General features: G+C 39.9%; 1 protein-coding gene across 2 annotated transcripts in view; it reads right to left on the bottom strand.

The window, feature by feature from the left end:
* Positions 1-24,651, bottom strand: part of DIAPH2 (diaphanous related formin 2) — an 824,584-nt gene that overhangs the window by 282,880 nt on the left and 517,053 nt on the right. For both annotated transcript variants that reach the window (XM_075260108.1, XM_075260109.1), the window contains one exon: positions 966-1,090. In XM_075260108.1, the coding sequence (XP_075116209.1) occupies positions 966-1,090 (125 nt within the window). The remainder of the gene's footprint in view (positions 1-965; positions 1,091-24,651) is intronic.

The raw sequence follows: 24,651 nt of genomic DNA, 5'->3' as shown, positions 1-24,651 counted from the left end.
GAAACACTAACGTTAACCCCTTCCCTTCCTGACACAAACACTAATCTGTAAATGCATCCTAAATCATAGTTGTCATAGAAAAAAATTGGGGAATATTAGCTTTAGCATAACATTAGCAATAGCTAGGGTTGAGCCGATCTTGAGATTTCAGGATTGATTTTAAAATCCGATTTCCGATCATTTTCCAGCCGATCTCAGTTGTGAAATTTGCTCGATCGCCAATCGGAATCTGATCTTTTCTGTTCCCAATCGCACATCCCTAGTCAATGCTTCTCTATGGGAAAAGTCACTTTTAGGGTTCAGTCGATCTTGAGATAACCTCCGACCTCGATCCCGTTGGAAAAGATCGGGATTGGAATTCCCATCGCGATCATGAAATTTACTGGATCGATGATCGGAATCCGATTTTTTCCAATCTGGACCGCTCAACCCTAGCAATAGCAGTAGAAGTTGTAGTCGTAGCCGTCATAGTACTACCACTATAACCTATAACGAATGATAAAAATAATTGTATAGTAATGCAGGAGAGAAATGGTTAGGATAAAAAGATTCAAAATTGATTTAAATAAAATGAAATAAGTAAATTAAAACTCACGATGACGCGCGAGTACATTGTAATTCTGGAGATCTTCACATTCCAGTTCCACATCAACACCTACCGCGTTTCAGGTGCAATTATCGCTGCATTTGGTTAAATCCCTCATTGTAAGCAAATCCTCCGCCGCGCCCTGGCCAATGTGTAGATTGTTACATGTAGCCCCTGGCAGCTTCTGGGATTGGGACACAACATCCATTGCAGCGTTGTTGATGCTGCTCCTCCATATCCCCTAACACTACTCTCACCATCTCATGTGTGAAATCAGACTGTCGCTGAGCTGTTAATTTCATGCTGTGTAAATATTTAACTAGTGTTGCTGCTTAATGTGAATGACCTAAAAAAAGACAAAACTTCAATAAAAGGATATATTCATTTTCTCCACAAACTTATCCTTGGAATTATCAGTTTTGGGGAAGTTTTTGATGTCACCTTCAAGGCGCGTAATCTGGTGATCCATGGAGTCCAGGCTGGCCTTCAGGTTCTGAGCAGAAACTACAAGAGAAAACATGAAGAAGGTCATTTATACAGAGTAAGAATAGCGCTGGAATATTGTATGGCTTACATCTACAAAATATATAGGATTGGATAGATAGATAGATAGATAGATAGATAGATAGATAGATAGATAGGAGATAGATAGATAGATAGATAGATAGATAGATAGATAGATAGATAGATATAATAGATAGATGATAGATAGATAGATAGATAGATAGATAGATAGATAGATAGATAGATAGATAGATAGGAGATAGATAGATAGGAGATAGATAGATAGATAGATAGATAGATAGGAGATAGATAGATAGATAGATAGATAGATAGATAGATAGATAGATAGATAGAATAGATAGATGATAGATAGATAGATAGATAGATAGATAGATAGATAGATAGATAGATAGATAGGAGATAGATAGATAGATAGATAGATAGATAGATAGATAGGAGATAGATAGATAGATAGATAGATAGATAGATAGATAGATACGAGCTATATAGATAGATAGATAGATAGATAGATAGATAGATAGATAGATAGATAGATAGGAGATAGATAGATAGATAGATAGATAGATAAAAATATAAAATACTATATAGTTTAGAACATTGTTAGGGCTCCTAGGAAGCTCAAAAAAGTTCCAAAAATTACCCTTTTATTAGGGAACAGGAGCCTGTCTGTGATTGTTTAGACACACATGACAGTTATATTGCAGAAAGTAATGGTTTTGTACAAAAATTAGCCTGTTTTGATGTCTTGTAAGTGCTACAGGATTATTGTTATCTGGGAGACAAATATGTGTCAGCCACTTGGAAAGGGAGGAAGAATTTGGCTTTTCAAAAAAGGAAAAAAAAACTGATGTGTTAGATATGGAATTATGATTACTATTATTATTATTATTATTTTTTTTTTTTTTTTTTTTTGTTATACCAATAGTGTGGTATAGTGGAATGTGATGGTGGACCAGGTGATAGGACATGTCTGGGGGGGCGGTGGCAGTGGTGGTAGCATCAGCTACAGTACAGTAGATAATAATAATAATAATAATAATAATAATAATAATAATAATAATAATAATAAATGTTATTTATATAGCGCCACCATATTCCGCAGCGCTGTACAATTTGTAGGGTTTAAATACAGACAGAAAGATACATTACAAAGAAAGTCATTTCACACAATGGGACTGAGGGCCCTGCTCGCAAGAGTTTACAATCTATGAGGTAGAGGGGGTGACACAAGAGGTAGCAGGGGCGGCATTGCTTATGCAGAGGTCAGACAATATTGTAATAGAGGTGACTGTCATTACACAAACATAAAACTTTATGAGCCATCACCAGTCGTGTCCTTTAGCATGTGGATGGAGCTTGGACATATAGAGTTAGCCTGAAGTGGCATCATATCATGTGGGGTAATGTGGGGACAGAGGAGGGTTAAATTTTGGGGATTCTAATTATAGTACGGAAGGGTTTACATTAGGACATTGTGATCGGCCTGTCTGAAAAGATGCGTCTTTAGTTTACATTTGAAACTGTAGAAATTGGGAGTTAATCTGATTGTCCGGGGTAGAGCATTCCAGAGAAGTGGTGCAGCTCGGGAGAAGTCTTGTATACGAGCGTGGGAGGTTCTGATAATAGAGGAGGTAAGTGTTAGGTCATTGAGTGAACGGAGAGCACGGGTTGGGCGGTAGACAGAGATGAGGGAGGAAATGTAGGGAGGTGCGGCATTATGGAGAACCTTGTGGATGAGAGTAATAACTTTATATTTTATTCTATAATGAATAGGCAGCCAATCTAACGACTGGCACAGACCAGAGGCATCGCTGTAGCGTCTAGCCTGATAGATGAGCCTGGCCGCTGCATTCAGAATAGATTGTAGAGGAGAGAGTTTAGTGAGGGGAAGACCGATAAGTAAGGAGTTACAGTAGTCAAGGCGAGAATGAATCAGAGAGACAATAAGTGTCTTTAGTGTATCTCTGGTGAGGAAAGGGTGTATTCTGGAGATGTTTTTGAGGTGGAGGTGACATGAACGTGCGAGTGATTCAATATGAAGGGTGAAGGAAAGGTCTGAGTCAAACATGACCCCAAGGCAGCGGGCATGATGCCTAGGAGTTATAGTAAGGCCTGAGACTGCAATGGATATATCAGGGACAGATCTATTAGATGGTGGAAACAGTAGTAGTTGTCTTAGAGAGATTTAGTTTCAGATAGAGCGATCATAAAGGGAGATGGTGACAGATAAATAAATAGATTTTAGATGGATGGATGGATGGATGGATAGATAGATAGATAGATAGATAGATAGATAGATAGATAGAATTCTCTGCTCGTCTTATCACACCTCATCGCTGACACATAGTAATAAATACATCCGCCTATTGTTTAAAGTGATGATAACCCCCTTTTATACGGAATTATTTTCCATCTATGAGTTACATTTTTGCAGTTTTCTGGCTTTAAGCAAGAGCTTCAGTGAAGACGAAGTAATGTAATATATTATAATGTAATAATTTATAATGTGACGTCTTCACAGCACCAGAAAAACTAAAACACTGATAATTAAATATCTTCTTTCATATTCATCGACAAATCACAATTTACAGCAGCAGAAACTGACAGAAATAAGAGACAATATTAAAGTGATATTTCACTTAAGAAAAGTCCTGCTGAGGGATTGTATATGTGTATAGTGATGGCGGTGCGGAGATTGTCTGGGGGGATAAAGTTCTTTGTGCTGTTTCTTCAAAGGACTGCTTTAGTTATCTGCCCCCATGTTATATACCTACAAAGCTCGTTTGCACAGGTCCTGAGCAATGGTGTACACAGCAATGCAAAGACCCATTACTAAGCATCATACGCCCCCAGCAGGAAATCAGGATCAGTACAGGATAAGTAATGTAATGTATGTACACAGTGACTGTACCAGCAGAACGGTGAGCGCAGCTCTGGAGTATAATACAGGATGTAACTCAGGATCAGTACAGGATAAGTAATGTAATGTATGTACACAGTGACTGCACCAGCAGAATAGTGAGTGCAGCTCTGGAGTATAATACAGGATGTAACTCAGGATCAGTACAGGATAAGTAATGTAATGTATGTACACAGTGACTGTACCAGCAGAATAGTGAGCGCAGCTCTGGAGTATAATACAGGATATAACTCAGGATCAGTACAGGATAAGTAATGTAATGTATGTACACAGTGACTGCACCAGCAGAATAGTGAGCGCAGCTCTGGAGTATAATACAGGATATAACTCAGTATCAGTACAGGATAAGTAATGTAATGTATGTACACAGTGACTGTACCAGCAGAATAGTGAGTGCAGCTCTGGAGTATAATACAGGATGTAACTCAGGATCAGTACAGGATAAGTAATGTAATGTATGTACACAGTGACTGTACCAGCAGAATAGAGAGTGCAGCTCTGGAGTATAATACAGGATGTAACTCAGGGTCAGTACAGGATAAGTAATGTAATGCATGTACACAGTGACTGTACCAGCAGAATAGTGAGCGCAGCTCTGGAGTATAATACAGGATGTAACTCAGGATCAGTACAGGATAAGTAATGTAATGTATGTACACAGTGACTGTACCAGCAGAACGGTGAGCGCAGCTCTGGAGTATAATACAGGATGTAACTCAGGATCAGTACAGGATAAGTAATGTAATGTATGTACACAGTGACTGCACCAGCAGAATAGTGAGTGCAGCTCTGGAGTATAATACAGGATGTAACTCAGGATCAGTACAGGATAAGTAATGTAATGAATGTACACAGTGACTGTACCAGCAGAATAGTGAGTGCAGCTCTGGAGTATAATACAGGATGTAACTCAGGATCAGTACAGGATAAGTAATGTAATGCATGTACACAGTGACTGTACCAGCAGAATAGTGAGCGCAGCTCTGGAGTATAATACAGGATGTAACTCAGGATCAGTACAGGATAAGTAATGTAATGCATGTACACAGTGACTGTACCAGCAGAATAGTGAGTGCAGCTCTGGAGTATAATACAGGATAAGTAATGTAATGTATGTACACAGTGACTGTACCAGCAGAATAGTGAGTGCAGCTCTGGAGTATAATACAGGATAAGTAATGTAATATATGTACACAGTGACCTGGGTCCCAGTTCCGGGCTCAGCTCTCACCCGGTACCCAGGGCGTTCCTCCTCAGGACTATATCCCTAAAACCACAACTTAGACCCTGAACTTCCCAAAGAGAAAACTTTTTGTCTCCTAAGTTTTTGTAAAGTATAAATATGCGTTGCGGCGTATAACACAAATATTTCTACACATCCAATTAGTTTCTGCATTATTGTCCCCATTGAAGTCACACGTATAATAGATTCAGTCACTTTGTATTTTTCTTAGATTTTCAAGGCTCCGGCTCCTGCAGCTCTAAGAAAACGTCTGATTTTAACTTCAGCTGCGCACAATGCTCGCCCTGCGGGACTGCAAACGAGAGATCAATGATTCCCAGTGGACGGTTTTTCCCATCTTCTCCCTTAAAGCTTGTCAGGGTGGGTGAGCTCCCTGTGACTTTTTGTCATTCATGATGAATGGGAAGGCTCATTTAACAGCTGGCTGTTTCGAAGAAGTAGCAAAAAATGCTTTTTTTCTTCCTTGTGTGTTTTGCAATCAAAGAGCAGAAAAACAAGTTTCCGCAGTGACAGAATCTTCACTTTTTACATACCTTGCATTCTGGCAGCTGCCCCTATTGTAACCATCTGCATAGGAGTATGATAAATGAGGGGGTCCAGTAAACAGGGGGTGGGCTATACTTGGAGCCTATTTTTTGACCTGTGACTAGTTTGAAGCTTGGGGTAACCTGGGCCTTGGAGAATATTTTTTGTCTATCCAGTAGGGCAGGGAGAAACTATATGTAATAGATATTTTGACCAAACACGTAGACAAACTCTTACTGCTTCAAGAACATGTGCAAGATAATCCTGACGGATCAAGAATACATGGTGAACCTGACAAGGGTCCTCTTCCTGTTTCGGTGCAGTCCGAACTGGAAGTGCTATTATACCCTGAGCTGGAGGTCCAGGTGAGGTGCAGAAACCTACTAAACAGATATACTCACCTGCACTCACTACTCCTGGGCTCCTTGCATCAAGTCTGTGACCTCACCAATGGCGTAACCAAAGTGTTGTGGGCCCCGATGCAATCTTTTGTCTGGGGGCCCCCTATCTCATCCCTACAGTGAATTCTTGATCTTGATGGTTACAGGTGCTAAGGAGTTTAATCCACCTTAGTGTGGTTAGGGTAATCTGTGGGTCTCCTTGTCCAGATGGAAGTTGCAATCTCAATACTGATGGGCCCCCTAAGGCTCCTGAGTTCTGGGGCGACTGCACCCTCAGCACCCCCACAAGTTACACCCCTAGATGTCACCCAGAAGGCAGATAGACAACCAAAGAGGACCTGTGGATAGGTCATACGTATAAAATAAACACCTGGGGGCCATAAAACCCCTTTAAGGCTAAGGCCCAAAACAGAAGGCTGCAGCAAAAAAGCGCTATGGGAAAAATCATGGTGGCAACGCATTGTGTGAAGCCCCCACCTAATATGGAATGGGAAATATAAAGGTTGTGCGTCTGCTGCTCCTTCTACTGAATACAGACCTGGTTTTAGCGCAAAATACAGCAGAAAATCAGCATAAAAACGCAAGAAAAACTGTATGTGTGACTCCAGCCTTAGAGCTATTCCTCGATGGCAGAAGTTGAGGAGGTTGCACCCAATGTCCCATCTATCACTTCATCAGTACTAATGGGGCTCGACACCACATCAGTCTACTAGCTGGATCAATAAAGACTGCAGTCAATGTGCTTTGCCATGATGGAGCCACAATGAAGAAAAACTACACTGGACATGTGAACACTCCCCAATACAGTGGAGTGTCTTTCACGCAGCAACTAATTCAGCAATATCAATAGACTTTTATCTGTATCAATCAAACCAGAAGACTAAACAGCCATAACCTCTCAGTATGACTCCAATAGTCAGCATTAATAGAATTACATTTAGAGAACATTTCTGGAGATTCCCAACCTTTGAGATCTAGTTTCGGTCATTGCTCTCTAATAACATAGGATTCCAAGTAGATCCCATTAATGCCGAATTTCAGGACTTATGTTATACTTTGCTTGTATATGATAGGAATTTGCAATCGGATATTAAAAGGAGAAAGACTATGAATTCAGGTCAAGAATTTGTAGAATTTTTAAGCTATGGGAGGTATATGTAAATACATTCTCCTTGATGGAAAAGGGAAACTCACTCTAGCGCCACCTTTCAAAATGCCTGGTCTTCAAGAAACCTAGTGACACGATCTAGGATTAAAGTCAAGCTTGAATATCTCTTCCAAAAGGGAGAGCGATCTGTACACAGACAGCTGTTTTGGGGTTATTCACTCTCATTAGTGTGAAACGGGAAGGTGGCGCTAGAGGAAGTTTTCCTATTTGCATCTAGAGCATTTTTACATATTCTTTCCCAGAATTCTTAGCATGTTTGGTTCGTAGGTTCCTGAAAACTGTGCTCTGCAAAGACAGGCCCTAGCTAAGCTATGACTGAACAGAAAAATAATGTATAAAATGTCACAATTTATCTTTTCGGAATATTTGTCATATGGTTACATCCACCATCTGGAACCAGCAGTTTGTTTAAGCCTGAACTTGTGAAATGGCAAATGGTGTGAGAATAACGTTCCCCACGTCTCCAGCGCGTTCCTGTGTTTACGCCATACGTGATCATCTTTCTGTCTCTTTGCAGGTTTTTTTTTCCTCCCTTCCCCGGTTTGTCGGCGTTCCACCACATCTGTTAGGTAACGTTTCCTGCTCTGTAATCCACTAAACCTGTTATCCTGGAAAAGTTGTGATCTATAATGTAAATGTTAATTGCTTTACTGGCAGCTGCATTCCCAAGGCAAAGAGACGAGCTATTTTTATCTCCATGTATTCCTAATGTGTCCCTGGAAAATCACAAAAAGTGCTGGTCTCTTGTAAAATGTTGCAGATGGCATCAGGTCTTCAAGATCAATTTTTTTCCTTTTTCCCCCCTGCTTTTTCTCAATAGCTTCCTAAGCAGTGTCAGAATACTCCAGAGTCCGACTGTTCTTCTACCAGTAACCGCCATCTAATTGGCTCACTTGTCACACGGTGGCGAGGCATTACAAAGGCATTCTGGGCAACAAGATGCAAATGAGAATTTTTTTTTTTTTAATAAAAAAGGGCACTCGTTTTCTTCTCATGCATTTTTTATGCAACCTCCTGCATGTTTTATCCATCACAAGTAGCACCACGGTAGTACGGCAGAGGAATTAGCAGGGATGTGAAATACAAAAACAGATACAAAAAACTGCACCTATATGGTGGTTCTTGTGCAGGATCACATTGTAGAACTCTAGGAATATCATCTGGAATTCTCCGCTACATTATAAACAATGTTTAACCATTTTGTTTTTTACATACAACTTTCTGCTACATTTTTTGGGGGGAGAATCAGCTGAAAAATGGTGTTTTGCACTTTTTTTTTTTTTTTTTGTGTGTCACTGTTATTGTTACTGTTATACCCTTAGGGGGTATCAGTACTCATATAATCTATTCTAATACTTCTGTATTGCAGTATAACTTATGTATACTCCACTTCTATTACATTATGCCTGTGGTAGAGTGTAACATAAAGGGGCACTCACACTACCATTGTTAAAGGGGCTCTATCAGCAAAATCATGCTGATAGAGCCCCACATATGCGTGAATAGCCTTTAAAAAGGCTATTCAGGCACCGTAAATCTTATATTAAACTACCCCCCCCCACACACACACCCATTTTAAAATAATACCCTAAAAAAGAATGTGATCAACTTACCCATCGTGCACGGTGGGCGGGCATTCAGGGTCCACTGTCTTCTTCATCCACGCCTCCTCTTCCTGCGATGTCCTCGGGTCCCATCTTCCTCCGGTGCTCGCGAACTGATATTGCTAAAAAAAAGGCCTGGGCGCATGTGCAGTAGCATGCGGCTTCTACTACGGTTACTGCGCATGCGCCGAGGCCATTTTTTTTTTAGCAATGTCAGTTCGCGAGTGCCAGAGGAAGATGGGACCCGAGGACATCACAGGAAGAGAAGGCGTGGATGAAGATGAAGACACGCCCTGAATGCCCGTCCACCGTGTACGATGGGTAAGTTGATCACATTCTTTTTTAGGGTTTTATTTTAAAACTGGGGGTAGTTTAATATAACATTTACAGTGCCTGAGTAGCCTTTTTAAAGGCTATTCACGCATATGTGGGGCTCTAGCAGCATGATTTTGCTGATAGAGCCCCTTTAATGTCTGTTGCTGTCTTTTGTCATAGGATGACAGCAACGGACATTAAACTGTTACAGAAAACAGTCTTGGTCTGATTTTGTGTCCGTTCCCATTGATACTAATGTAAAAAACATGACACTATCAACAACACTATCATCTGTACGCATGACTTTATTTTTCGTTACAAAAGTGAACAAACATGAAAGATCGCTTTTGTCATATTGTTTACATCAGTGTCAATGGGAATGAACATAGAATAAGTCTGTGATTGTTCTCCACAACAGTTTAATGTGCATTGCTGTCATCCTATGATGGAAGACAGCAACGAACACTAACTATAACGGAAGACAGCAACGGACACTAACTATGATGGAAGACAGCAACGGACACTAACTATGATGGAAGACAGCAACGGACACTAACTATGATGGAAGACAGCAACGGACACTAACAGCGGTAGTGTGAACTGTCATGGTAACCAATTGCTACCCCATCTAATGTGGCAGGGAGTCATTAATTAAGAAATTTATCAGGATTATTATTTTAAACCAAAAATGAGATCACTTTTAACATCTGCAGAACGCTGATATACAATCCTGACACTGAGTACTGGCTCCCACCATCGGGGAACCGGGAAATGCGGTTTTTACTGCAACATCTTCTTTATTATTTTTCCTTATCCTCTCCTGATGAGAATATGTAATCGAAACGCGTAGAGAGATTAATTATTTACAGCATATCTAGTGTGAACCCTATAGAATGGCATATTTATCAAGTGGACAGGGACACTAGTTATATGTTTAGGTGTCAGGTTAACTTTGCTATTGAGTGGACGCTTTAGGGCAGTGTGAACAGCATCAAAACAGTAGGGGGGAAGAAGGTATTTACTCTATACAACATTGTTATCAGCTACAGTATCAGTGAGATTATCATCATCTAGGCACCTATTTAGTGCTAACCGTCACCTGTTAAGTTGTGATTATCACTCCCCTAAGCTGAACTACCCTGCAGTATCTAGGAACATTGCAAAAAAGCTATATCTCTACAGTGTTCCCTGCTTTTCTTATTGAGTTATGTATTCTAATTTTAGCCCTAGCTATACCGTTGAAAGATTTTAGCTGACCATATTTGACATTAAAAGTTATGTTTTATGCTAAGTGTTGTTTGTTATAAGAGAATGCTGATATAATAAGGCTACATAGTTTAATTACTCTCTTATAGAACACAATGGCATGTATTTAGTAATCTGTCACATGGTTATAAATTCGCAACATTCACCATAAACTCCTATTGTAGAGTGACTGCGCCACATTTGACCTATGCAAGCCACTGTAAACCGTTGTCAGGGATGCTTTGCATTTCACACATAGAGCAACACAATGTACAGTGGTAGGAGAGATCATTATGTGACCTTGGACACGTTATGATTGCAGCTGTGAAGTAGGTGTCTCCGGCATGATGTCAATAGCAATGCAGTTTCTCTATATTGATTGATCAGAAGGGCCAAGTCACGTTTCTATTGCTGGAATAGTGTAGCATAATTCATTAAAAAAAGCACCTACTACAAAAAACAAACAACCAATTTGATTTAATTGTCCTTGACATTGTAAACATAAAGCCAAGACGGCAGTGTGAACAGAGCCTAATGGACTTCTCCATGGTAGCAAGACAAAAGAGTGACAATTGTCTCAAAGGGGTAAACACAGCGAACGTGCAAGTAAAACTAGAATATACATGTAAGGCCGAGCTTGCAACTTATTCTGCACGTGACCATCCTGATTCTAGGAGTAAAGCGCTATCCAAAAAACCCTAAAAGCCTCTAAAAAAAAAAAAAAAAAAAAAAAAAAAAGCTCCCTTTAACTTCTTAGACACCAAGTTATTCACCAACTTAATGCCCAATTTGTTTCATTTTTTTCATAACCGCTTTCCATTGGTCATATAAGGGCTTGTTTTTTTTGTGGGGTGAGTTGTATTTTGGAGTACATAAAGCTTATCGATTCACTTTCATGAACTTTTTCTGGGGGAAAGTGGGAAAAAAATAGAATTAATTCAACCAGTGTTTTTTGGGTTACAAATTTATTATACCATTATTATGGATCAGTATCACTATACTGAATATGACTTTATGTTTACATACTTGCACTTACACAGTAAAAAACACATAAGAAAAAAATTACATTTTATCAGCAATTAGTCACTCTCGATATTTCTCATTCAACAGGGGTCTTGTTTTTTGTAGGATGAATTGATGTTTTTATTTCGTCATTTGGACTTTTTTGGTTACATTTTTTGGGAGGTGACATGAACAAAAAGAAAACGATTCTGGCTTTGCATTTGCTTTTTTCCTAAGTAACAAAATAATTGAAAACTTGGGTCATTACAGGTACAGGAGTACCAATTATTTGTACTTTTTTGGTATTTTTTTTATTCTTTGTAAATAAAAAAATTCTACACATTTTTTAAATTCTATTTTAATCCCACTATTAGGGTTGACCTGATCTTGAGATTTCAGGATAGATTTTAAAATCTGATTTCTGATCATTTTCCAGCCGATCATGATTGTGAAATTTGCTCGATCGACGATCGGAATCCAAACTTTTCCAAACCTGATTGCTCAACCCTAGTCAATGCTTCTCTATGGGAAAAGTCACTTTTAGGGTTGAGATGATCTTGAGATTTCAAAATCCGATTTCCGAACATTTCCCAGCCGATCCCGATCGTGAAATCTGCTCGATCTTCGATCGGGATCCGATCTTTTCTGAACCCTACCCACAATAGGACATGAATATACCTTAGACTGATTGTTCACCTAATGCACTACAATACAGTACTAAGGTATTAGACCCAGTCTCTATCTGGGCCTAGCCCAATTTCATAGATGGCAGATTCAGAGGCCATTGTTTGCCTAACCCCCTCAACTATAACACATTTGGCATCTTACAATTGCATCACGATCGCTGAGGCAGATGCATATAACTATATACCCAACTCTGTGGCCCTATTTGTGGTGGGTAGCGAGCCATGTGAGAGAGGGGGAGCAAAGGTGGTGCTATCCAAGGGGTACGCTGCACGACCTAGTGGCATGTCCAATTGGCACATACAATAGAACTTCAAAAGGCAGTGATAGGACGCAGCTGATTCCTGCTTGAGAAACTAAAATATTCTGAAAAAAATCTGAAGAATAATAAAAAAATAATAACAAAAACATTGTAAATGTATTTCTTGAAAATTGCATAAAAAATCCCTGGCGCCACAAGTATATGGAGCGGTCTTACATCACAGTTGCACGCTGTTTGCTAAAGTTGAAGGCATGGATTTGATCCTGCACCACGCCAGGTCCGCACTGTTCTATGTTTGTTTGCCAAGAAAACTGAGGAATCATTACAAGACCTTGTGTCATTGCGATTTTATGCACCTTCAAACAGATGTTTTTTTCCACTAAGCTATTAAAAGAAACCAGTAAATCTTCAAGGCCCAATTTGTTTCCTTAGAAGCCACATTACCAGGCTAGAGGCCATGACACAGGTGGTCTTATCTGTGCCAGGCAGGCATCTCATATCAGTAGGGGGGTAAAGGTTAGCGGGCGTGGGTAGATAGTCAAGAGTATCTATATCCTCTTTGATAACAGCTGGGTGCACTTGATCCCGTCTTGTGTGCAGAGATTGTGAACTTTTGCAGAAGAAAATATTTCATGGCAACCGGATTGTAAAAATGTGGTCAATGTGGAGGTATTAACCCTCGACCGGCCAAATAAGAGTAATTATAAATTAAAGAAGTGAATATAATCCCCAGCTGGGCCCCTTTTTTCCATGTACATCTATATGTTGATGTCTCTAAAGTCTATACATACTGGTAACTCTCCCAGAATGTGTGGAAGGCTTCCAAAAAAAGGGTTGACTTATCAAGTCCCAGATAAAGGGGCAACTCTCCAATGTCCTGCCATTTTATGTGTAAGGTAGTCACTTTATCAACAAGTCAAGTTCTGAAAAATGGCTGTGATGAGCACACTTCATGTTGATGTCACAAAACGGGGGCAAGACTTTACCTACTGGGAGCATGGCCTCACCAAAATTTTTTAGTTTTTTAATTTTTTATATTGGAATGTTAACAAGTTCTGTATGATCCACAGATATCTATCAATTCTAAACCCTATATACACATTAGACATTAGCCTTTAGGAGTGGTCAACAAGTTCCATCTGTTATCTACTCCTAAAAATAGAGGTTGTCACAGGGGTAGGTAGACCAGTGTCCTACCTCCCCGACGTGCCTTTGTGATAATGCTGTGGGAATTCCAATCACTAATCACTATTTTGTCAATTGCCAAAGCTCAATATCCTAAGGAGGGCTCGGAAACAATTTTAAGTGATGAGTGTTCAGTGGTTGGGAAAGAGCCCAACATCTTTAATACCCAGGGGCCCTGATCACTCAGAACTAGAGATGAGCAAGTAGTGCAATATTCAAGATTCGTTTTGAGTAGAGCCTCAATATTCAACTACTCGATCGAATATAGAATCCCATTACAGTCTATGGGAAAAAATGTTCGTTTCAGGGAAAACCACTATTCAACTAAAGGAGAGTCACCAAGTCTATGAGTAGCAGGGGGAGAGTGTTTAGGAGGAGCGCTGTGCAGTTAAAGTGCACGGACCACATAGACTATAGCGGGTCTGTGCGCTTTAACTGCACAGCGCTTGCAGTTGCGCTGATATTCCATTTGGGGGGGGTCCTCCAGCAGACTCCTTCCAGACGGGAGGCAAGCGCTATTGTGAACTTACTTATCCTGCAGAACCAGCATTGATTGGCCGAATGCTATACAGTGTATACCATTCGACCAATCAACACTGGTTCTGCAGCAGGCTCTTCTTTGCTAGTCGGGAGAGCTGGTAGCTTGCAGTCATGTGGGAACTGGCTTTCTCTCATAGGAATGCATTGACCAGCGATGATTGGCCAAATGCTGTACAGTGTACAGCATTTGGCCAATCAACGTTGGTTTTGCCGGAGGCTCGTCTGTGAGGAGGCGGAGTCTAAGATCAGACCACAGCAGTCTCCATTGTGGTCCGATTTTTTTTATTTTTTTTTTGTAGATTGTGAGCCCCACATAGCGCTCACAATGTACATTTTTCCCTATCAGTATGTCTTTTTTGGAGTATGGGACGGAGATCCACGGAAACGCAGGGAGAACATACAAACTACTTGAATAGAAACTTTACTGCGAATAGGGGTAGTATTCAAATGAGTACGAGTATTTCAAATACCGTAGTATTCTATCGAATACTACTCGCTCATCTCTACTCAGAACCCATCCTTGCTGGACATTCAGCATGATCACTTTTGATGGTGAGGTCTACCGATGGATGAAGCGATTTGTTCCGAGTTGGGTTTGACCCCAATATTCCAAATTGTTTGTTTTTAAAAAATTGAGCATTTGTCTCAAATGAACCAAAATGTCAACTGTTTATCAGTGTAATGTTCTCTGTAACATAGCTGAATATGCATTGGCAATGGTGATAGACTCCCTTTAAACAATTCCCCAAACCAATAGTTTAATGCAACGGAATTTATGAAACTTTTATGTTATTTGTTTTATTCAAACTAATTGAACTTCTGCAAACTTTGGGAAAAAAAATTTGCAGTTTCTGCATAATTCTAAATAATAGAGTTAAAAGTCCCGGAATGTGCGCGTTGCTTTTTTTTAATGCAAATGTAAAGATGACAAGCGCTCGCCAATTTGGCAAAACATTATAGGTCTTTTAGTTAACAAGTAAAACATGCGCCTTTGATCTTTATTGGGCCTATGCATGATTAATTAAAAGCCAGGGAAGTGGCGTTATTATTATTATTATTGGTATTAGTATTTCACGGCACAGAAGAAAACAAGCGGCTGATGAAAGGCTCATTTATAAGTGAATAAACTACAGGATCATTATGGGAACATAGTATTAATTTTTTAAAAGGGAAAATGAATCAAAAGGATGAAAATATTCCAGGTTCGTGCGCAGGAATAAATGTTTCATGCCGCTGAATTGTAATTGTGAAATATGAGGCTTTATAGGCATAAGATATTGCAAATTAAACGCCGGGACGTTCGGGTTTGCTGCTTGTGTAAAAGAGTTCAAGGGCTTTCGGCAAATAACATTCATTTCAGCGAGCAAAAGATCATCAAAGATAGTTGAAGTGTCCCTTCATTAAGGAGGAAACGGCAGAATAATAATGGACAGGTTTACCTGAAATCAAGCTGATGAGTCCAATAAAAACGATCACTGTCTTTCCCTACAACTTCAATTGTCCTCTACGTGCTTCATGATTATTTAACCAACAACAATCTCTCACAAATCTATTAAGACCAGAAAGGTGGTCTCTTGGAGTCTTCTTCTTAATGAGGTGGTTTCATGAAGTCTTCTCAAAGAGGTGGCTTCATGAAGTTGTCTCAAAGAGGTAGCTTCATGAAGTTGTCTCAAAGAGGTGGCTTCATGAAGTTGTCTCAAATAGGTGGCTTCATGAACTTGTCTCAAATAGGTGGCTTCATGAACTTGTCTCAAAGCGTTGGTCTCATGAAGTCTTCTCGAAGAGGTGGTTTCTAGAAAATGTTTTACTGTGATTCATAGTTTGCTCTCTGTTTCACAAACTAAGCCTTTTATGCCACAGCTTGACATTTCTAGGGCAATTTAGGTGACAAACCAAAACAATTCATCAAAAAGAAAGAATACTGTATATAAATAAAAGTTTCCAGTGGATCCTGACTGCGTTATGGTTCCCCCTACCCCACCAGTCTATTTAATCTCCACTACAATCATTGCTTCCTTCATTATCCAGCCTTACCGGTCCCTTCTGGTTATGCTTCACCGTCACCAGTCCTTTAATCCCACACAATTATGTGGGTCAGTAATGATTATAAAACCAAAGATGATATTTCATAAATCTTTCAAATCGGTCGAAAAAGGGAAGACAAAAAATTGGCATATGTTGACTCCTTCCCACTACAGGTATTTTTCAATTTTTTATATTCATTTTATGAGAAACAAAACAGCGAGAAAACGGCATTTTAGCGTCTTTTTTCCACGAACTTCTTAAAAAAAAGCTTGTCAAAGATCACAACGTAGGGTGGGATAGACAATTTTTTAAAGGGAACCTAGTATGGATAAAGGGGTAGTCTTATCAAAGCATTGTGGTCTCATGGATTCTTCTGATAGAGATGGTCCCATGGAGTCTTCTAAAAAATTGAACCTTCTCAAAGTGGTGGTCTCATGGATTCTTCTCTAACAGATTATCCCATGGATTCTTCTCTAACAGATTATCCCATGGATTCTTCTCAAACAGATTATCTCATGGATTCTTCTTAAACAGGTTATCTCATGGATTCTTCTCAAACAGGTTATCTCATGGATTCTTCTCAAACAGGTTATCTCATGGATTCTTCTCAAACAGGTTGTCTCATGTTTCATGGATTCTTCTGTAAGAGGTGGTCTCATGGATTCTTCTCAAAGATGTGATTTCATAAAGTGGTATCACTATATTTCATACATTGCTATCTTTTCATACACGTAGCTCTCCATGTCCCAGTCTGATATTACTTGGGCATTTGAGGTAACAATCCAAAACAAGCCATTAAAAATAGAGATTACAGAACACAAAAAAGATTCCAGTAGATCCCGACTTCTCTACGATGATGTATTCTGCTACAATATCTGCCCATCCTCTCGCCACCCATTACACAGACTAACAACAATTGAAATGTCAATTGAATGTACAAGCAAATTTTAATGGTTTACTCCTGTAAAGTAGGAGAATTGTACCGGCAAACCTTCAACTCTGAGCAGCCGAGATGTGAACAGCGGTGAATCACATTAAACCCGAAAGAGAGCTCGATTAGAGATTTGATGTATGTGGAAATCAAAGCCAGTGATACATAGATAAAGGCTGACACAATTCACATTTCCATAGCGCTGTTTCCTACACAGACTCATTACGCCACAGCTCAACTAACTACATCAGGGACATTAGACCGAGAAGTGGTTATTGATGGACCTCATTGTTCTAAGTTCATACATGAAATCATTTCAGCCCTAATGACCATCATACCCTTTTTAACCTTGATGGCTCTAAATTAGAAGTCGGAATTAATGGCTCTAATGTCTCTCGACTTACTTCAAGAGCTGTAAAAATACGCCAAAATAGTGGAATGCCATTGAACTGAGACCTTACATTAACTCCTTGTGGGGGAGCCATTGTAACAAGATGCCTGGTAACAGAAAAGGTCATTTGCTACAATGTAGCCAACAAAAAGCGATTTCAAAGAGGAACTCCAGTAGAGAAACAAGAGTTGTCTCTTCACCACCCCCGATGCCCCTTTAAAGCCCCAGAAAAAAAGAAAAATAACTAGTAAGTGCACATCTACTCCAGACGTGGAGGAGGAAGTCATCGTAGATATAAGTAGTAACATGTATAGGACTATACAATATATCAAGTGATGTCATCAGGTTTTCAAAGAAGTGTGAAGTCCAGAGGTGCCAACGAAGCAGTTGCTGAGCAACCGGGCATACATATTAGTGACAAATTTAGTAATAATTTGACAGTCTGTAGCACTATGATCTAATTCCAAAAATAAAGCCTGTATCTATTTTTCCCATCATGCTTTGCTAGTATTGCTGTGAGTTGAATATAACATAAAGGATGGATATACAAGGTTTAGAGGTAGAAGCAGTACCCTGGGTCGTTGTGCCTGAGGGGAGACAAATGCCCATTTGACACCACTATAGTAAATGTCTCATGAAACAGTATATGGTACAGTATTGTTCGGAGTCCATTTAGAGGTCACTGGCAACTAAAATGGATATTTGGGAGGAGCATCCTAATAAGAGTTAATCTAAGTTCACACGGAGGGCGGTATGGTGGATTGTGGCACTGAGAGTGGCACACGCAGGGAGCAGCATCACTCTCGGGTCAAAACCCACCTACCACGATTGTTGTGGCTTCCGACAGTCGCGGCTTCCACCTCGGGAGCAGGCTCAAATGAATGGGTCAACACTGGAGGTTGCTGCCACCAGGCAGATTCCACGGCTTGGTGAGCCGCGGAAGCCACCTAAAGAAAGGGCAGCCCGCATGCTGCCACTCATGGAAAAAAGTAGCCTGGCGGTCTACATAGACCACCATTGTGAGGGGGCAGATTATGACGTGGATTATGCACCATAACCCACTCCCTTAGTGCCTGTGTGAACAAGCCCTTAGTGATGCTTATTGGTGGTGGTTTAAAAGACTCCTCCCAAATGTCATTTTAAGTTAGACGCGAGGTACTAAATAACACCAGTTCTGCAAGCTTATAGCGTACTACCGACTATAAAACTATAGTATAAACTACACTATAAAATAACTTCTCATAAATGAATAGTAGAGGCGAATATAAGAAACTTTGTAATATATCTTACTAAAGAAATACACTTCCTTGTCCACAGTTGAGTTACTTTTTACATTTAAGTCTATGGAGAGGGGACAGGGGAGGAGAATGCTGCTAGAAAACACACACTAATTACTTAGTTACTCTGTGAGTGAATGATCTCTCCTGTCACTGCTATCTTTCACTGTACAGGATGGCAATAAATCAATTATCTATCAAACGGCCTCCTCCTGCCCTCTCCATAGACTTCTGTGTGTTGGATTGAAGATAGAAACGGAAACTAATAGAGACAAGGGTTTGAGTCATAAGTGGAGAAGGAAACACATTTTCTAATAAGATATTACAATGTGTCTTATATTATAGTGGTTCTAGAATTGCCGGACACTTTAAGAGATGGAGCTTTTACCAACTTGTTTAACCTTTTAAGTCCCTTCTCTATTACAACATAGAAATGTAAATGGTCCATTCTCTGTACGAATCACAAAACCTTTCCCCCTATTATTCTGGTCTCTTCTTCCCGTCCGTCTTTCCACCCCCGACTGACACTTTTCCCTCCTCTATTTTTCAATGCTTCCTCTAGACTGCATTGCTACATACTCTTCCTATGATCGATGTGGCAATTTCTTGGTCCCATCTTCAAAACTTTTCAATAAAAAGATAAAGTAAAGAAATACTTTTCTGGTTATTTCCCCGATATCGTCTGAAGATTGACTGTCCGCGTCTAACACTTATCCCCAAGAAGTTATTATAACATTTAATTATAAAGCTTAACTACGGAGTTTGTCATGATCTTAAACTTTTGCAACATTTGTCTAAGGCAGCAAATTCCCGTCTCCCGTTTTATCTTCACTTCTTTATTTTTCCATTCGTTATTGTTCCTTCCTTTCTAAACGTAATTACGTTTCTTGGTTATTTATTGCATTTTAACCAAAGCTCTGAACAATCACTTAAAAACAAGGAATTATATCCTGCAATAAACATTAAATCACTACAGTATAATTTATTTCCCGTCCTAACAGCGACTGCGAGAGTTGGCAGAGGAACTCCGCTTATTCTCGTACCAAAATCTCTTCATCTTGGCTGCATTTGCAAATATGCCTATTGAATGGTTGAAGGGCATTTTGTTTTGTTTTTTCCAAAAACCAAGAAAATTACCTGGAAATTCAATGCCCTGAGACATCTTTTCATTTGTTGGATGACTACCACTGGTGGCTACTAGAGATGAGCGAGTAGTTAAATACTCGATATTCGTTTTGAGTAGCCCCTCAATATTCGACTATTCAAATCGAATATCGAATCCTATTATACTCTATGGGGGGAAAATGCTCTTTTCAGGGGTAGGCAACATTCGATCAAATTGAACTTACCAAGTCCACGAGTGAGGGTCGGGCTGGATTCTCCGAGAAGTCTTCTCCGTGCAGTGTCCCCGCGGCGTCTTCCGGCTCTTCATTCACTCTGCCAGGTATCAGGCCTGGGCAGAGCTGACTGCGCATGTCCGCACTACAAGAAAATGGCTGCTTACAGTCAAAGTGGCCATTGTCTTGTAGCGCGGGCATGCGCAGTCAGCTCTGCCCAGGCCCGATGCCTGGCAGAGTGAATTAATTGCCGGATGACGACGCGGGGACGCTGCACGGAGAAGACTTCTAAAGGTAGGAAAAGAACCAGTGTTGATTGGCCAACTGTATAGCATTCTGCCAATCAACGCTGGTTCTGCATCAAATTTTTCCATTCGAATAGCAAGCAGTATTCGATCGAGTACGAGTATTTCGAATACCGTAGTATTCGATCGAATACCTACTCGATCGAAAACTACTCACTCATCTCTAGTGGCTACTATTCCAGTAACCCCAGGACTCATTGTTTCCTATTGACTGTTTGTCTACTATAACCAGTGGAGAGTCTCCATTCTGCTCACCAGTCACTTTTGATCTTCTGTCCACATGTTGGCACGCCGATCGGTCAATGGCTGAGCAGTGGTTCTCTATTAGAATGGAGCATCTCTGATTGGCTATAATAAACCTCACCTATGTCAAACGTCAAAACCACCAGGGACCTGCAACATGGATATTCTTCCTGGCTGATTGGAGTGGTGAGTACAAAGATTTTGGTATTTTACGCCTCTGAAGGGATTTAAAAAATATGATGCAACTCCCCCCTTTTTTTTTTTTTTTTAAACTACAAAACACCATATAGAAGCCACCCACCCAGACTCATAGTCATCATGTACATCATGTACTGCTAAGAACAAAGAAACGGGAGCATAGAGAAGGGTCACAAAGTGACTCATGGTGGGAATTCACAGAAAGGAGCCAAAATTTGATCATAAATTATATCAAAAAAATTACCAGTTTCACAAATTCTGTTAGAAACTCCAAAATTTGGGTACACTTTAAGTAGTCTATGCCTATTTGCAGTGTAAGCCACAGCAAAAAAGTTAAAAATTATGAAGTGTGACAAATTTTCGCAAAAATTGCAGTGTTTCCTATCACTCCCATTGTAAAAAATGTTGACAAAAGAGGGCCAAATTTTTCTTTTTTATATAAATCACGTCTGTATTGAATTTTTCAAGTTTTTAAAACCAGAAACGTAGCTGAACAAGTACAGTACTATGGAATGTTCATAAACATCATGCATAAATAACACAAGACGATTTTGAGGTACTAACAATTAGAGATGAGCGAGTAGTGAAATATTCGATATTCGTTTCGAGTAGCCCCTCAATATTCGACTACTGAATCCTATTATACTCTATGGTGGAAAAATGCTCGTTTCAGGGGTAAGCAACATTCGATCAAATTGAACTTACCAAGTCCACGAGTGAGGGTCGGGCTGGATTCTCCGAGAAGTCTTCTCCGCGCAGCGTCCCCGCGGCGTCTTCCAGCTCTGAATTCACTCTGCCAGGGATCGGGCCTTGGCAGAGCCGACTGCGCATGCCCGCACTACAAGAAAATGGCCGCTTACAGTCAAAGCGGTGATTTTCTTGTAGCGTGGGCATGCGCAGTCGGCTCTGCCCAGGCCCGATGCCTGGCAGAGTGAATTCAGAGCCGGAAGACACCGCGGGGACGCTGCACAGAGAAGACTTCTAAAGGTAGGAGAAGAATCAGCGTTGATTGGCTGACTGTATAGCATTTGGCCAATCAACGCTGGTTCTGCATCAATTTTTTCCATTCAAATAGCGAGTAGTATTCGATCAAGTGCGAATATTTCGAATACCGTAGGATTCGATTGAATACGTACTCGATCAAATACTACTCGCTCATCTCTACTACCAATAGGTGCCTGGAGAAAGCTTATTTGGGAGGGGGGAGGAGGGAAGTGAGGGAGAAAAGAGACGAGGAGGAACATAGATAGGAATGGAATAGATATAGAGAGTATTACAGATTCGGAGGGTACTAGTCAAAGCAGGAGGGGGCCAGAGACACAGAGTGTGTTTCTATGTACATAGACTGGTATAAGAAACGCCAGTCCTTGTAAATGTAGGGAAAAGTTGATTAGGACGTTGCAGAAATTTTTGTTACAAAGATTAATCTTTACATAAACTTCACCGAAAGCTGTACAGGTGTGATGTGATCATGCTCATCCAGGTGAAGAGGTCACAGAGCCTGCTTGATCTTCTCCGCATCACTGTGGATTCAGGATTTCAGCCCTCCATTAACAGGGGGTCCATCGCTAAGACCGCACCAACATTTCATCTTCATTTTCCCAAGAATCAACATCTTTCAGCAGAGAGCAAGATTTGTTGGCAAGGTTCATTCAAGGCATTATGCACGTGATAGATGCTGCAGATTGTTGAGACACGGAATTGAAGCAATATATTTTGATCTATTATTCCCTCAGACAAGTAGAGAAAGCCATCAAGTGTATCGCCAGACAGCTCCAAACGGCAGCACATCAAACAGAAAATTCCAGCATGATAGCATACGGGCTCCCTTCAAATCTATTAGCTCTATATTCCTGGGGTGTAAGTGTCAAGGAAAAAAATGAAAATACAAAAATAAAAACTAAATATAAAAATAAACTGAGACCATCTTGATCACAGGACAAGCCTTTGATCCAGGACGGATCTCAGAATTCCATCAACTGATAGAAAATTGAAGACAAAATTGCAAAACTGTCATGTCGAAGGAGGAATTTTTTAGTCGGCTGGTGAGGATTCTGCAAAACTTTGAAGTGGCCTCTGCCAGACTTCTCAGCTAGAATTACTCGCAGTCAGTCCGAGAAGCAATACTTAAAGCATAGCTGTCGTTTCAGGTGACTTTTCAGGATAAGCTGCCATGTGTATGTACGCGAGGAATAATCCTATTTCTGCCATAGTGTTGGACTCCCATATTCTGCAATTGATGAGCCATGTTAAGGATAGGTCATCAATGATTCAGTTCCAGAAAATCTCTTCATTTTTGTTTTTACATTTTTGTCTATTTTTGATTTTGTTACAATAACTTATTATAAAGTTTGGTAAAAGCAGGAAAAAAAATCAGCAATTGTACGTAATATTGGAACTATTGAGAGCCAAAGATTGGAAAAGACAATGTTGAAGGTGAGAAGATTCTAAATGCAGAATCATGAAGAGGTAGAGAAGGGCCCCATAGAGATCTGAAGGTATCGTACAAAGTCAGATGTTTTACAAAGCCTTAATACGACAATGTGCATGGAGAAGACAACAGTATACCAAGGGTTAAAATATGACAAGGTGATAAATTGAAAATAAAAAAATAAAAAAAATTGCTCAAGAGCCAAACTAAGATCCGATGACAGGAGGACACACGGCACCTCTTCATGCCTCTAAAAATAGCAGAGTAGAGGCCAACAGCCTCAGAGGGATGCAGCTGTCAGGCCGAGAAGGTAGGGAATGAGCGAAGAAAATGGCTCGGAATAACAGTGCAGTGTTCAAAGCACAGGTGACTCGCCAGCGCAGTCTAATCAAATGGCTCCATGTGCTGACACCATGCGGAGAGCGCAGATCTAAGCCCACAAGTGGTGACTGCACCTCACAAACGTGATTTCAGAACAAACATGTCCTTACTGAAAAATGTGTTAAAAGACTTCATATGTAAATCATTTCCAACCGCACAGACCCTGAAATTGTAAATGAAAAAGATGCTGCAGCTTCAGGGAGAAGGAGAAAAGTGATGATGGGAAAGGGTATCTGTATGTGACAAGGTTTGTATCCTATATCTAATAAGATTCCAGTAAGAATCAAGAACTAAAACTAAATACTGCTCCTATGTACAAGAATATTACTACTATAATACTACTCCTATGTACAAGAATATAACTACTATAATACTGCTCCTATGTACAAGAATATAACTACTATAATACTGCTCCTATGTACAAGAATATAACTACTATAATACTGCTGCTATGTACAACAATATAACTACTATAATACTACCTCCTATATACAAGAATATAACTACTATAATACTGCTCCTATGTACAAGAATATAACTACTATAATATGATCCTATGTACAAGAATATAATTACTATAATACTGCTCCTATGTACAAGAATATAACTACTATAATACTACTCCTATATACAAGAATATAACTACTATAATACTGCTCCTATGTACAAGAATATAACTACTATAATACTGCTCCTATGTACAAGAATATAACTACTATAATACTGCTCCTATGTACAAGAATATTACTACTATAATACTACTCCTATATACAAGAATATAACTACCATAATACTGCTCCTATGTACAAGAATATAACTACTATAATACTGCTCCTATGTACAAGAATATAACTACTATAATACTACTCCTATGTACAACAATATAACTACTATAATACTGCTCCTATGTACAAGAATATAACTACT

Source organism: Leptodactylus fuscus, chromosome 11, assembly GCF_031893055.1.
Source record: "Leptodactylus fuscus isolate aLepFus1 chromosome 11, aLepFus1.hap2, whole genome shotgun sequence".
In the NCBI taxonomy this organism is placed as follows: Eukaryota; Metazoa; Chordata; class Amphibia; order Anura; family Leptodactylidae; genus Leptodactylus; species Leptodactylus fuscus.
Note: the sequence above shows the minus strand (reverse complement) of the source record. Positions and strands in the feature narration are given on the sequence as shown.